At 55.1% G+C, this 15,729-nt stretch overlaps 1 protein-coding gene across 2 annotated transcripts; it reads right to left on the bottom strand.

The window, feature by feature from the left end:
- Window positions 1–114: 114 nt before the first annotated feature.
- Window positions 115–12,649, bottom strand: KLK14 (kallikrein related peptidase 14). 2 transcript variants are annotated; one of them, XM_054464517.2, is made up of 6 exons: window positions 11,095–12,649; window positions 7,428–7,489; window positions 6,259–6,430; window positions 3,462–3,715; window positions 2,147–2,283; window positions 115–1,488 (listed from the first exon to the last, which is right to left on the bottom strand). In XM_054464517.2, exons 1-6 carry the CDS (start codon window positions 11,211–11,213, stop codon window positions 1,336–1,338), a joined length of 897 nt encoding a protein of 298 aa, XP_054320492.2. In that variant the 5' UTR covers window positions 11,214–12,649; the 3' UTR covers window positions 115–1,335. The 2 variants fall into 2 exon arrangements, with proteins under 2 accessions (XP_054320492.2, XP_063514754.1); XM_063658684.1 differs by lacking the exon at window positions 11,095–12,649 and adding an exon at window positions 7,575–7,815.
- Between the last annotated feature and the right edge of the window lie 3,080 nt (window positions 12,650–15,729).

A 15,729-nucleotide genomic window follows, 5' to 3' on the forward strand; every position in this document is an offset into this window, starting at 1 on the left:
GGAGGTTACGGTTGCAGTGAGCCATGATTGCGTTACAGCACTTCACCCGGAGACTGAGCAAGACCTTGTCTCAAAAAATAAAAAATAAATAAATGGATGAATGAATACAATTTAGGATGATTCCACTTTTATTGTCATTATTTATTCGGTTTTTAGAGACACCAAGCATGTTAAAAATTGTCTTCTTTGGAATACAATGCCAGTTTAAGGGGTCTGTGCTCCTGCCCTCTGTGCCTCTGGTCTTGAGTAGTGATGGTGACACAGCAAGCGTGGGGGCGTGGTGGGGAGAAAACGCCTGAAGCAACTGCTCTGGGCAAGGAGAGACCGGAGCCAGAGTAAAGATCAGGGTGCTGGGAACGGGGGCTCCCGGGTCTGAGGGAGGAGGGGCTGGGGGTCTGGACTCCTGGGTCTGAGGGAGGAGGGGCTGGGGTCTGGACTCCTGGGTCTGAGGGAGGAGGGGCTGGGGCCTGGACTCCTGGGTCTGAGGGAGGAGGGGCTGGGGCCTGGACTCCTGGGTCTGAGGGAGGAGGGACTGGGGCCTGGACTCCTGGGTCTGGGGGAGGAGGGGCTGGGGCCTGGGCTCCTGGGTCTGAGGGAGGAGGGGCTGGGGCCTGGACTCCTGGGTCTGAGGGAGGAGGGGCTGGGGTCTGGACTCCTGGGTCTGAGGGAGGAGGGGCTGGGGGCCTGGACTCCTGGGTCTGAGGGAGGAGGGGCTGGGGTCTGGACTCCTGGGTCTGGGGGAGGAGGGACTGGGGACCTGGACTCCTGGGTCTGAGGGAGGAGGGACTGGGGTCTGGACTCCTGGGTCTGAGGGAGGAGGGGCTGGGACCTGGACTCCTGGGTCTGAGGGAGGAGGGGCTGGGGGCCTGGACTCCTGGGTCTGAGGGAGGAGGGACTGGGACCTGGACTCCTGGGTCTGAGGGAGGAGGGGCTGGGGCCTGGGCTCCTGGGTCTGAGGGAGGAGGGGCTGGGGCCTGGACTCCTGGGTCTGAGGGAGGAGGGGCTGGGGCCTGGACTCCTGGGTCTGAGGGAGGAGGGGCTGGGGGCCTGGACTCCTGGGTCTGAGGGAGGAGGGGCTGGGGGCCTGGACTTCTGGGTCTGAGGAAGGAGGGACTGGGGCCTGGACTCCTGGGTCTGAGGGAGGAGGGGCTGGGGGCCTGGACTTCTGGGTCCTGAGTGGAGAGAGGAGGGCCTGGACTTCTGGGTCCTGAGTGGAGAGAGGAGGGCCTGGACTCCTGGGTCCTGAGTGGAGAGCGGAGGGCCTGGACTTCTGGGTCCTGAGTGGAGAGAGGAGGGCCTGGGCAGCTGATGAGGTCCATCCCACCATGAAGACCATCATTTGTCCCGCATCGTTTCCTCAATCCAGCTTCGGTACTTGCACAGGTTGGTGTAGACACCAGGGTAGCCAGGCAGGGCACAGCGCTCCATTCCCCAAGACACGAGGCCCTGGAGCTGTCCTCTGCACACAAGGGGTCCCCCAGAGTCACCCTGAGGGGGAGGAACAGAAATGGAGACACTGATGGACAGGTGGCCACAGCCACCATGGCACAGAGAACCCAAGAAGCAGACATAGTCAGGGAGACAGGCAGAGACACTGGGGTGGACAGTTAGGGACACAGTCCTGCCGCAGCTCTGAGGTCTCAGCCCCGGAGGTAGGGGCACTTCCCTCCCTCTCCGCTGGGTCTGGCTCTGTCTCTGTGTGCACCTGCCTGTCCCTTGAGTCTCACCAGGCCCCTCTCTGTTCGCTCCATCTGTAGAACATTTGTGTGTCTCTCTTTTTCTATTTCCCCATCTCTGCCTCTCTCAAGGATGCATTAAGATTTCTAGAAGCCTCAGCACAGCCTTTCCCAGACCCATATGAGCAGAGGCCACTCTGCGATCTTTCCCCAACCTGCCTCATCCCACTCCACCAACTACCTTAAGAGGGTTACTCCCACCTGACAGACGAGGAAACTGAGGCATGAACGCTCTGAGTCCATTACCCAGGGGGCACAAGGCTAGGAAGCAGGGTGGCCTGGCTATCGGAATCTCTCTGTGCCTTTTCACTCTATTCTGAAGACCTCTGCAGACTTCCATGCTCCTGACATCGTTTGCCTAAATCCCAGTCCCAAATAATCCCTACCACAGCTCCCATCCCGGGCCTTACCTGACAAGAGTCCTTCCCGCCCTGGGGAACTCCTGCGCAGACCATGCCAGGCGTGATGGCTCTAGGATAGGCCTTCTGGCACACCTCATCCGGGGAGATGTTGATGTTCACGCATTGCAGAGAGGCAGGGTACCTGGCTGAGGGGGCACTGCAGGATTATAACTGGGTCTACCCTCCCATAAGACCCAAGTGTCCATGTCCCCAGCCCCTCCTCCTTCCGACCCAGGAGTCCAGCCCCAGCACCTCCTCCCTCAGACACAGGAGTCCAGGCCCCAGCCCCTCCTCCCTCAGACACAGGAGTCCAGGCCGCAGCTCCTCCTCCCTCAGACCCAGGAGTCCAGGCCCCCAGCCCCTCCTCCTTCCGACCCAGGAGTCCAGCCCCAGCACCTCCTCCCTCAGACACAGGAGTCCAGGCCGCAGCTCCTCCTCCCTCAGACCCAGGAATCCAGGCCCAGCCCCTCCTCCCTCAGACCCAGGAGCCCCAGTCCCCCAGCCCCTCCTCGTTGAGACCCAGGAGTCCAGGCCCAGCCCCTCCTCCCTCAGACCTAGGAGTCCAGCCCCAGCACCTCCTCTCTCAGACACAGGAGTCCAGGCCGCAGCTCCTCCTCCCTCAGACCCAGGAATCCAGGCCCAGCCCCTCCTCCCTCAGACCCAGGAGCCGCAGTCCCCCAGCGCCTCCTCATTGAGACCCAGGAGTCCAGGCCCAGCCCCTCCTCCCTCAGACCTAGGAGTCCAGGCCCAGCTCCTCCTCCTTGAGACCCAGGAGTCCAGGCCTCAGCCCTTCCTCCCTCAGACCCAGGAGTCTAGGCCCCAGCCCCTCCTCCCTCAGACCCAGGAGTCCAGGTCCCCAGCCCCTCCTCCCTCAGGCCCAGGAGTCCAGGTCCCCAGCCCCTCCTCCCTCAGACCTAGAAGTCCAGGCCTCAGACCCCTCCTCCCTGAGACCCAGGAATCCAACCCCAGCCCCTCCTCCCTCGGACCCAGGAGCCCCAGTCCCCCAGCCCCTCCTTCTTGAGACCCAGGAGTCCAGGCCCAGCCCCTCCTCCCTCAGACTTAGGAGTCCAGGCCCAGCTCCTCCTCCTTGAGACCCAGGAGTCCAGGCCCAGCCCCTCCTCCCTCAGACCTAGGAGTCCAGGCCCAGCTCCTCCTCCTTGAGACCCAGGAGTCCAGGCCTCAGCCCCCTCCTCCCTCAGATCCAGGAGTCCAGGCCTAGCCCCTCCTCCCTCAGACCCAGGAGCCCCAGTCCCCCAGCTCCACCTCCTGGAGACCCAGGAGCCCAGGCCCAGCCCCCTGCTTTCCAAGACGCAGGAGTCCTCACCGATGGGGCTGGATATAGTTCCCCAGCCTGACACTCGGCAGGAGGTCCCGGGGCTGGCACAGGCCTGGGTGACCTCAATGGGCCTGACTGCCCTCCCGATCCGTGCGGGCTGCTGTAGCCGCAGCAGCATGAGGTCGTTGTCGTGGGTCCGGGAGTTGTAGTTGGGGTGCGTCACCTGGCGAACCACGCGCAGCACCTGCTGGGTGGCCTCCCACCTCCTCAGGTTGTGCTTGCCCAGGGCGACCTGAAGGATCCTGGCCACGACCCCCAAGAGAAGCGCTGCTCAGGGTCTGAGCCGGAGACTCCTCCCCACCCTCCAGCCCGGTTCCCTGGCCGGGTGACGAGTCTTCCCCGAGGTCTAGTCTGCTTCTCACTAACTGCAGGCCGAGCATTCTTGGCCTCCTGTGCCCTTCCCCATGGCCAGGGCATTCTCTCGGCCCAGCCCCAGCTGCCTCTCCTTCTGCTCTTGGGCTGAGCTCCAGCTCCTGGCTTGGGAAGAAGGTGATGATTGGGAGAGCTTGGTTGCGCTCCAGGGTCTGTGCTGGGCTCCGTGCATTGAGTTCTAAGTGAAACTGCGTTATGACTCTAGGCTCTAAATCAGAACTGATATTCTGGAGTAGGCTCCATTCTGTTTCTAGCCTGGGCTCTGGGTTCTAGACATCTTAAACTTTTGACTCTATGCTAAGATCAGGATTCTAGATCGAACCTGGATTATGACTTGATTTGTTTTTTTTTTTTTTTTTTTTTTGTGATGGAGTCTTACTCTGTCACCTAGGCTGGAGTGCGGTGGCACGATCTCAGCTCACTGTGACCTCCACCTCCCGGTTCAAGTGATTTTCCCACCTCAGCTGCCTCAGCCTCCCAAGTAGTTGGAACTACAGGTGCCCGCCACCACACCCGGCTAATTTTTGTATTTTTTAGTAGAGACGGGGTTTCACCATATTGGCCAGACTGGTCTCTAACTCTTGACCCCAACTGATCCGCCCCCCTCGGCCTCCCAAAGTAATGGGATTACAGGCGTGAGCCACTGTGCCCGGCTACGACGTAATTTCTAGATTCTGAGGTTAGGTTTCTGTTTTAGGATAGGCTGAGGGTTTTACTTTGAGCAATGGGTTAAGACCTGGGCTACGGGTTCTGGACACATTGATAGCTCCAGTTTCTGGGTGGTGCTCTGGGTTTCTTATTAAGCTCTGGTTTATGAGCCGTTCTTAGACAACAGTTTGAGCTCTGTGTTCCAGATGGGGTCAGGGTTCTCGACATTGTTCTGAGCTCTTGATTCTACAGGTCTGTTTCTTTCTTTCTTCTTTTTTTTTTTTTGAGACGGAGTCTCACTCTGTCGCCCCAGCTGGAGTGCAGTGGCACCATTTCGGCTCACTGCAAGCTCCGCCTCCCGGGTTCACACCATTCTCCTACCTCAGCCTCCCTAGTAGCTGGGACTACAGGTGCCCACCACCACGCCTGGCTAATTTTTTGTATTTTTAGTAGAGATGGGGTTTCACCGTGTTAGCCAGGATGGTCTCGATCTCCTGACCTCGTGATCCACCCGCCTCGGCCTCCCAAAGTGCTGGGATTACAGGCATGAGCCACAGCACCCGGCTCTACAGGTCTGTTACACATTGGATTATAGGGCTCTTGGTTCTGGACTCTGGCCGTAGCCCTTGACCTCAGGTTGGGCTCTGGGTTCTAGTTGGAGCTCCAGGTCATGGCCTGGATCCAAGATTCTAGAGTGTGGTTTGCATTCTGGCCTTTATATTCTAGACTCTGGCCTGAGCTTTGATCTCTAGGTTCTAGACTGACCTTCTGTTTATGGCATAGATATGGCTTATAGGCATTTTGACATCTTAGCTGGGGTCTGGGTTGTAAGTTCAGATCTAGAATTTAGGAGGGGTCTAGGTTTTATATAGGGCTTCTGATTAGGATCTGCATTCTGAGATTGACTGATTGATTGATTGATTGATATGGAGTTTCGCTCTTGTTGCTCAGCCTGGAGTGCAATGGTGTGATCTCCGCTCACTGTAACCTCTGCCTCCCGGGTTCAAGTGATTCTCCTGCCTCAGCCTCCCGAGTAGCTGGGATTACAGGCATGTGCCACCATGCCTGGCTAATTTTGCATTTTTAGTAGAGACAGGGTTTCTCTATATTGGTCAGGCTGGTCTCGAACTCCTGACCTCAGGTGTTCTGCCCGCCTTGGCCTCCCAAAGTGCTAGGATTACAGGAATGAGCCACCGCACCCAGCACATTCTGGGATTCAAACACTGGGTTGAAGTCTGCTCGTAGTGGAGCTATAGACTAGACTCTGAACTAAACCTTGGGTGTGAAACAGCCTCCAGGTTTTGCCTCTATTCTTAGGGTTGTATGTTCCAGCTGTGAGCAGGGTTCTAGTTCTGGATTTATGGCTAGACTGCAGGTCCTGAACTGGGCTCTGAGTTCTACGTAGTGCCCTGAGTTTCTGAACGTAGACAGGGTCCTGAATTCAGCCACCAATCTGGAATGGGCTAAACTTGGTCTTGATGTAATGTGTGGCCTCTGGATGAATCACTGGATTAGATGTTTGGTTCTCAGCAGGCCCATGGGTTCCAAGCTGCCCATCTGCTTTCAGAACCTAGGCTGAGTTCGAGATTTATGGAGGAGTCCACATCCCGAGCTGTGTTTTTGGTTCCAGGCTCTTCTCTAGACCTCAAACCGGGAGTCAGCCACTACATTGGGTTCTATACAGAGATCCAGGTTCTCAGCACAGCTCTAGGGCTTTAGACTCTGGAATTCACCGGGTACGGGGACAGGGGAGGGGGTCACTTACGGGCGGCTGCAGTGAGCAGCGGTGATGACCCACTGGTCTGAGAGCAGGGCGCCTCCGCAGAGGAAGCGGTGCCTGGGACCCGCCAGCAGGGCCGCCTGCCACGGCTGGGAGCTCCGGGTGCATGTATAGCCACCAATTATCTTGTTCTCATCCTCTTGGCTCCGTGTCATGGCTAGGAGTGGACGGGATTGGGTGGGGAAAGTAGATGAGCAAACACTCTCCACTCCGCAAGTTTGTAGAATTCCAGAACTGACAAATCCCCTTCCTTTTGGTCTAACCCCTAAACCGCCCACCTCTATCCGTCCCACCCAGGGTGAGACGTGTCCAATATTGACCCCGTTATTGCCCCAACACGGAGAGCTTGCTGACTCACCTCCCAAGTCACCTCCGTAGCATCTCTTATTTTGTGCCATGGCCACCTTATCCAGGGACTTGCTATATCTACGACCCTCAGCTCTATGTTCCCATAATTTCTGTGATCACTTCTCGACATATGCCACATTTTCCCCCAATGAGTCCTTCCCCAACACATTCAAGGACCTCCCTGTCTCTTCCCCAACGTTCCCACTCAATGGGACCCCAAGGATCCGCCATCTGTTGCCCCACACTTGCCCCCATCCACCTTGCACACCCATGCCACGATCCCGCCACCCCATGCCACGATCCCGCCACCCCATGCCACGATCCCGCCACCCCATGCCACGATCCCGCCACCCCATGCCATGATCCCACCACCCCATGCCACGATCCCGCCACCCCATGCCACGATCCTGCCACCCCATGCCACGATCCCGCCACCCCATCGTCCTTCTCCACCTTCCCTCTGACAACAAAACATCTTTCCCACATTGTTTCTTTCCTAACACAGTCAAGTAGAGCCCCGTGATCTTTCTGTTATGACCCACTCAGGACCTAATAGTTCTCTACGATTCTTTATTTATTTTGCACCAGATCTTATAAACACCTCTCTCCCCAGCCCCACAATTTCCTAGCACCTCTACAACTAGGAATTTAGGCCTCCAGCACGCTCCCCCGCCATGACCCCCAAACCACTCCCTGCTCTTTCTTATGAGGTCACCATGAGCATCCAGGGGCCCCAAGGACCCATCCCCATCTCTTCTCAGAGTCTCCAGGGGACCCCCTTGTCTCATACCCAACGGTTCTCTTACCTATAGACAGGACTTGTAGTGCTGTCAGCAGGAGGAACATTTTAGGGGCTGAGGGCCAGGTTCTGTCAAATGCAGAGAAAAAGTGAGAGAGAAGGAACCTTCAACAGAACCAGGGGCTGAGAGGCAGAGACGGCGAGGTGCGCTTACCCAGAGCCCAAGACCCTCAGGGACATGAAGACAGAGCAGAGTGGTAGGGACCAGAGACCAGGAGGGCGGGGCCTGCAGGCTCTGCGGGTGGCAGATGGGAGGATGTGGAGCAGGGCACAGGTCCCTCCTTGATGTCTTGATGAAGGAAGGAGGGGAGGTGTCTCTCTTCCTAGTCACGCTGGCAAAGCCTTTTATCCCTGGTCAGGACAGCTGGCCCTGCCCCCACCTCCCGCCGCCCTGCTTCTGACATTTTTTTTTTTTTTTTTATTGCCTAGTTCCCATTCCAGGACTCCCTGATCCCATCCCCTCCCTCCCATGTCTGGCCAAAAAAGCAGCCACAATTGTTCATGAGAACCCGCCCGGGGAAGATGGTATAATCTAGAAGGAATCCTGGGAGGGGACCCCAGGGCAGGGTGGGCAGGGGAGGGTTCCCAGTTGCTGGAGGTGGTGGATCTAGTGGTGGAGTCAGGAAACCAGGGTGGGGAGTGTCAGAGGAAAGGGCACGAAGGGGCTGAGAGAGGGAGGAAGAGAGGCATTGAGAAAGGGAGTCACGGGAGGAGAGAGAGAGGGAGAGATAGAGAGACAGAGAGAGAGGGAGAGAGAGAGAGAGAGATGAAGAGAGAGCCAGAGAGCCAGACAGAGAGACAGAGAGAGAGAGAGAGAGAGAGAGAGAGACAGACAGACAGAGACAGGGTGACAGAGGGGAAAGAGAGAGAGAGAGAAAGAGAGACTGGGAAAATGAATGAGAAGATATGACAGTGGAGAGAGAGGAGTCCAGGAATACGAGCACAGAGGGCGGGAGATGTGCTCATGAGAGAAGGAACTGAGGGGAGAGCTGGAGAAACAGGTGGAAGCTGGATGTGACAGGGAACAGGAGAGGCAGATGGTGGGAAAAAAACAAGACAGAGGAAGAGGGAGACACAGAGACGCAGGGAGAGAGGGGTGTGGAGAAGGGGAGAGAGAAAAGCAAAAGACGGAGGGAAGAAGGTGGAGACAGAATGGAGACAGACACACAGAAAGAGAAAACAGCGGCGAGAGAGGAGAGAGGCCGAGATGCCCCCACCATGTGGCACTCACCACAAACACACACAGAACAACAGCGATGATGACGAAGGCAGTGCAGGCATGAGACGTGGAAGAGAACGGGACACGGTGGGAGGAAAAGGATGGGACAGGCAGGCCGATGGCAGAGGGGAGACGGGAAGGATGGGCACCTACAGGAGATGTGGACAATGACAGAGGAGACGGAGGCAGAGATGAGAGATGGCAGCACCAGGGAGAGACGGAGAGGAGGGGTGGGATGGAGGACGGGCAGGAGGTGGGCGGGAGATACCTGGACCTGGAGCAGAGCTGCCCACCTTGCTTTCTCACTTTCGACTCCTGAGAGATGGGGGAGCAGAGGCCCCAGCAGGGAGCAGGAAGGTTGGTGCCAGAACTGGCATCCCCCAGCTTGGGATTTGCAGAGGTGTGGGGAAGAGCTAGGTGCAGAGACAAAGTGAGAGCTGGAGATGCAAAGAGAGAGTGACAGAGACCCAGAGGGAGAGGGACGGAGACCCAGAAAGAGAAGGGGACAGAGATTCAGAGACAGAAGGACAGAGTCTTAACAGACGGGGTCAGAAATTCAAAATAGGGAGAGGGCAGAGAGCGGGAGAGACAGAGTGAATGAGACGGGGAAGGATTCTGGCCAGCCTGCAGAGGGGTTCTGGAGTTGGGGGGGTTCCATACTTATTTGGGGAAGGGCCTACCCTCCTCAGCCCCTCCCCTAGCCCCTTAAATTCCCCAGTGCTTGTGTCTGTCTCTGGGCCTGGCAGCCCCGTACCTGGACCACGTGGTGACTCAGGAGGCTGCTTGCCTCTCTCGGCTATCCCGACTGTTTCCCGGCCTCAGCCTGACTCAGCCTCCCTCCACCTGGGCACCCGCCTAGGCTGGCTCTTTGAGCTGGTCTTGGCCTGGGTCTGTCTCTACACCTGGGGATGCACTGTCTGCGCACCTGCATCTGGATCCACATACCCATCTCTCCCCAGGTGCCTTTCTGTGATTCCTAAACTGTTTCTGTTTAACTATGGGCCTCCCTGCTTTGAGCTGAAGGCCTTGGGGAGCCTTCCCGGCTTCCTTTGCCATGGTTCAGGCACTGCATTAACACAAGAACCCCCTCTTTATTTTTAAATTTATTTATTTATTTTATTTTACTTCATTTTTTTTTTTTTGAGACGGAGTCTCGCTCTTTAGCCCAGGCTGGAGTGAAGTGGCTCAATCTCGGCTCACTGCAACCTCTGCCTCCTGGGTTCAAGCGATTCTCCTGCCTCAGCCTCCTGAGTAGCTGGGGCTATAGGCGCCCACCACCATGCCCCGCTCATTTTTTTTGTATTTTTAGTAAAGACAGGGTTTCACCATGTTGGCTAGTCTGGTCTCAAACTCCTGACCTCAAATGATCCACCCTCCTTGGCCTCCCAAAGTGCAAGGATTACAGGCATGAGACACCACACCCGTCAAGAACCCCCTCTTTTAAGAAAGGATTCTCTTGGGACCCAGGGATGGGGTGGCAGGAGGGATCTGCTCTGTGGTGACGAATCAGCTCTGCACTGGATGTGGCGGTGATTACACGATTCTACACATGAGATAAAGAGACACAGAAGCCCATGTGCACACACACACGTGCAAAGAAATGTGTGTGAAAAATGAACGCGCAGTGTGATCTGTAGTCTCGTTAATAATTTGGTTTCTGTGTTGATTTCCTGGTTTCCATTCTGAATGACAGTTACACAAGGTGTTGCCATGGGGAGAAGTAGGTGAGGGAGATTCCCTACGCTGTGTGTGTAGCCTCCTGTGAGTCTGTAATTATCTCAAAGGAAAAAGTTAAAAATAAAACAGAATTTCCTAGTAAACACAAGGTCTCCCTGTTCCTAAAAAGAACACTCTACTTAAGCAGAAGGCCTTGGTCAACCCCCAGGAGCCTGGGAGTGGCTCCTTCATGCCACTCTAACCCCGGGATCCAAGAAAATCCTTTCTTTAAAGGGTGGCAGGGGGCAGGCGCGGTGGCTCATGCCTGTAATCCCAGCACCTTGGGAGGCCAAGGCGGGTGGATCACCTGAGGTTAGGAGTTCAAGACCAGCCTGGCCAACATGGTGAAACTCAGTCTCTACTAAAAATACAAAAAAACTGAGCCGGGCATGGTGGTGGGTGCCTGTAGCCCCAGCTACTCAGGAGGCTGAGGCAGGAGAATCGCTTGAACCCGGGAGGCAGAGGTTGCAGTGAGCTGAGATGGTGCCACTGCACTCCAGCCTGGGTGACAGAGTGAGACTCCGTTGCAAAATAAATAAATAAACAAACAAACAAACAAATAAATAAAGAGGGGGTTCTCGTGTTTATGCAGAGCCTGAGCCAGGGCACAGAATGCCTGGAAGGCTCCCCGAGGCCTTCAGCTCAAAGGTAGGGACACAGCTGGAGATGCAGCTGATGAGGCCCAGTTCACCGCCCGTGTCTCCCAAGGACTTGCCGTCCCCAGCCCGGCCCTTAGCACCTGCCGTGCCGTGGCCGGGTTGCTGGGTCCTCTTCCCACCACATTCTAGATTCCCAGGGTATCTGGATCACCACTCCACCACCTGCTTGGCACGGTCTTGTTCGCTGTGCCACGGGCATCGATAAATATCTGATGAATGAATGAACACAGAGCCTCAGTCGCTGCTCCTCTGTGAACACACGGTCTGGTGAAACAGGCCAGCGGGGCAACAGGAAACTCCATCTGGTGTCACGTGTGCCTCCCCTGGAGGAGGTTGAGGGGCTGGATGGAGCCTCAGGTGTGGGAAAGGGTTCCAGGAGGAGGGGCTGTCTTAGCAGGTTCCTGCAGATGAATAGGAGTTTGCCAGGGAGGATGGACAGTGTGTGGAGAGGGTAGAAGGGAGGTGAGTGGTTTTGAGTAGGGATGGTGGGTCAGGAGGATGGTGAGAGAGCTCAGAGCGTAGGAGAGAGGAGTGGCCAAGATGAGCAGGGCCCTGGTGCTGCAGGGGCGAGAATTTTACTCCGAGGATAATGGGGGATGGTGGCGTGATCCTGAGTAGGGGAGAGCAGAATCCTTCGGGATACTCAGGTCTGAAGCTCAGGAGAGTGATGGGGCATCATGGCACAGATGGTGCTGGATACCAGCGGTGTAGAGCCCACCTAGGGAGAGGGTATACAGTGAGAGGACCCCACTGAAGACTCACAGCTCAGGGGGTGAGAAGCAGTTACGCCAGGGGTAGCAGTGATTGAAGAGCTAAGAGGGACACCAGGAAGGAGCAGTGTCAGGAAATTTGAGAGCTTTTTTTTTCTTTTTAAACAAGGTGTCACTCTGTTGCCCAGGCTGGAGTGCAGTGGTGCAATCACAGCTCACTGCAGCCTTGAATTCCTGGGCTCAACCATCCTCCCACCTCAGCCTCCTGAGTAGCTACAGGCACGTGCTACCACAGTCAGTTAATTTTGCATTTTTTTGTAGGGACAGGGTCTCATGATGTAGCCCAGGTTGGTCTCCAACTCCAGGGCTGAAGTGATTTGTCTGCCTTGGCCTCCCCAAGTGCTGGGATTACAGGTGTGAGCCACTGTGCCCAGCCAGAGAGCATTTTTTAAATGAGGGAGTGGCGGGGGGGGGCGGTCAGATGCCTCTGGAAGGAAGACAGGTGATGGGTGATTTTGGAGAGAAAGGTTTTTTGTGGTGTGGTAGGGGTGGAAGCCGGGCAGAGCAGAGGAGACCATAGGTGCGGATAGCTCTTGGGTGTGAGGGGAGAAGGGTGGTTGACAGTGAAGGCTGTTTATAAGAAAGGAAAACCCGGATGGCACTTGGAACAAAAACAATCGCTCACATGTATTCTGTGCTCAGCACAGCCAGGGACTGTGATGAAACCTTGGTTGTTTTTTTTTTTTTTTTTTTTGAGACGGAGTCTCACTCTGTTACCCAGGCTGGAGTGCAGTGGCAGGATCTCGGCTCACTGCAACTTCCGCCTCCCAGGTTAAAGCAATTCTGTTGCCTCAGCCTCTCGAATAGCTGGGACCATGGGCGCCCACCACCATGCCTGGCTAATTTTTACATTTTTAGGAGAGACGGAGTTTCGCCATGTTGGCCAGGCTGCTCTCAAACTCCTGACCTCAGCTGATCCACCCGCCTCGGCCTCCCAGAGTGCTGGGATTACAGGCGTGAGCCACTACGCCCGGCAGATGATACCTTTTTAAAAATGTTTAAATTTTAAGAAAATTTTACAATTTTTTATTGTTGTAAAATAAACATAGCATAGGCCAGGCGCAGTGGCTCACGCCTGTAATCCTAGCATTTTGGGAAGCTGAGTGGGCGGATTGCCTGAGCTCAGGAGTTTGAGACCAGCCTGGGCAACACGGTGAAACCCTGTCTCTACTAAAATACAAAAGAAATTAGCTGGGTGTGGTGGCACACGCCTGTAGTCCCAGCTACTTGGGAGGCTGATGCAGGAGAATCGCTTGAAACCCGGAGGCAAAGGTTGCAGTGAGCCAAGATCAGGCCACTGCACTCCAGCCTGGGTGAGAGAGTGAGACTCCATCTCAAAAAAAAAAAAAAAAAGGCATAAAATCTAGCATTTTAACCATTTTTAGGTACAATTCAGTGGGATTCAGCAGATTTGAATTGCTGTGTAGCCATCACTACTCTCTAACTCCCCCAGACGTTTTCATTGTCCTCAAATTCTGCACCCACTAAATGATAACTCCCTGCTTCTCCCTTCCCCAACCCCTAGCAACAATCATTCGACTTTCTGTCTCTATGAATTTGACTACTCTAGGTCTAGGTACCTGACATAATAGGAATTGGATTTTTTCTTTTTTTTAAGAGATAAGTCTTACTCTATCACCCAGGCTGGAGTGCAGTGGTGCAGCCATCGCTCACTGCAGCCACAACCTCCTGGGCTCAAGCGATCCTCCCACCTCAGCCTCCTGAGTAGCTGGGACTACAGATGCGCACCACCACACCCAGCTAATTAAAAAATTTTTTTATAGAGATGGGGTCTCACTGTGCTGCCTAGGCTGGTCTTGAACTCCTGGGCTCAAGTGATTCTCCTCCCACCTCAGCCTCTCAAAGTGTTGGGATTACAGGCGTGAGCCACTGCGCCTGGCCAAAAGGAATCATATGATATTTGTCCTCTTGTGACTGGCTTATTTCACTCAACCTAATGTTCTCAACATTCATCCACGTTGTAGCATGTGCCAGGATTTCTTTCCTTTCTTAAGGCTGAATGCTATTCCATTGTGTATATAGACCACATTCTGTTTAACCAGCCAAGTTCTTTATCTGGGTTAGTGTCTTCCCTTTCTTTTCCTCCCTCTTTCCCTTCATCCCTCCCTCTTCTCCCATCTGCCTTCCTTTTCTCTGCCACCTCTTTTCAGCAAATATTTATCAAGCACCTACTATGTACACCCTCATAGTTCTAGGGGATACAGCAATGAACACAATAGATACCCCTTCCAAAAAAATCTTTGCCCTACTGATCTCTATATTCTGGATGAAAAAGAAAGTAAATAAATACAATATATGACATTACAAGTTATGAGGGTCTATGAAAAGGTGGCAGCAAGGGCCTCCCTGCAGTGGAAGGGGTCTGTAGGTTTGGGAACTGCAAGAGGGTCAGTGGGGGGCCAAGTGGGTGAGGGGAGAACAGACAATGAGGGTAGTGAGGTCATGGAAAGTCTGGACTCCTTGGAAGAGGTACTATCTTGTCCCCATTTTACAGACAGGGAAACTGAGGCTGAGAGAGGAGGTGGCTTGTCCAAGGTCCCACAGCTGGTAGGCGCAGGAGGCAGCAGAGACTCCAGGACTGTCCGAACCTCCGCTCCACACTCTTAACTATTCCTTCTGTTGTCTCCCAAGGCCACTATCAAGTTCATTTGCACACCGATGTGTTTGTCCAACACGATTTGAACACATTTCATGAGAATTAACTCGCTGACACCTTCCCCTAGCCATGGGAGAGCTCATGAGTACCTCCGGTATTGTTACTCCCCACATTGTATAGATGGAAGAAGCCAAGACGGAGATGCTCGGCCACTCGCCAAGGTTACACAACGCTGAATGGGGGCGCCGTGATTTGAACCCAGGTGGAGAGCTCTTAACCACCTCAGGAAATGTTCAAGAACAAAGGAGTGGATGGTGCAACCAGCGATGTGGTGGGATTAGCCCCAGACATGGGGAAAGACGCCTCTTCCATTGTTTCAGGAAGGAAGAAGGAAAGGGCAGGTCAGGTGCGGGTAGGGTGTGGGCCCGATGGCAGGAAGTAGAGGCTGGTCCGTCCTGTGGCTTGTTTCTTCCAGGGAGACCTCAGTCGGCTCATCTCAAGGGGCCTTGGTGGGTGGGGTTGGGAAGGCTGAGGGTGGTGGTGAAGGGGCCCAGGTGACATTGAGGATCGTATGTTTCAAAGGGCACCCTCTCAGCAGTTGGCAGATGTTTTTTTTCTCCAACTTCCTGGATGTAGACAAAGAGAAGGCGCCTGCAGGACTGGGTGATGGCGGGAGGGATGCTGGGACTGGGGAGCTGAGGGTCGCCAGGGCAGAGGGGACTCTGGGGCTGCCCTTGAACTCCTGGGCTCAAGTGATCCTCCTCCCACCCTCGGCCTCTCAAAGTGCTGGGATTACAGGTGTGAGCCAGTGCACCCGGCCAAAAGGAATCATATAATATTTGTCCTCTTGTGACCGGCTTATTTCACTCAACCTGAAGTTCTCAGCGGGTGGAGACAAGGGGGCTTGGCGGGGAGGCTGCCTGAGGAGGGTCAGACGTCTTTGAGGTGGAAGAACAGGAATGGCACAGACAACCATGCACAGAGGCACGGGAAGCTGTGGTCAGAGAGTGGGATGTGGGATTTTGTGGTTTCAGAGGTGGATCCCTTCCAGATGGAGATAGAGGCTGGGTGTGACTGTGGGAACGATGGCGGGGGAGGTGGTCTCTGGCCACGTGGAGGTAGTGGGATGCAGAAGCTGGGGTGTCTTATCTTTGGAAGCTGGGGGGTCCTCTCTCCTGAAGCTCCCCACTCCATGTGTCAGCCAGTGCCCGTCTCTCTGTCCACTTATCATAGCAATGGGGCAGGTCACCAAGGGCTTCACATACATCCTCTCACATTTAATCCTCACGAAAGCCCTGTGGGGTGAGGGACTCTTATTAGTACCATGT

This window comes from Pongo pygmaeus, chromosome 20 (genome assembly GCF_028885625.2).
Source record: "Pongo pygmaeus isolate AG05252 chromosome 20, NHGRI_mPonPyg2-v2.0_pri, whole genome shotgun sequence".
In the NCBI taxonomy this organism is placed as follows: Eukaryota; Metazoa; Chordata; class Mammalia; order Primates; family Hominidae; genus Pongo; species Pongo pygmaeus.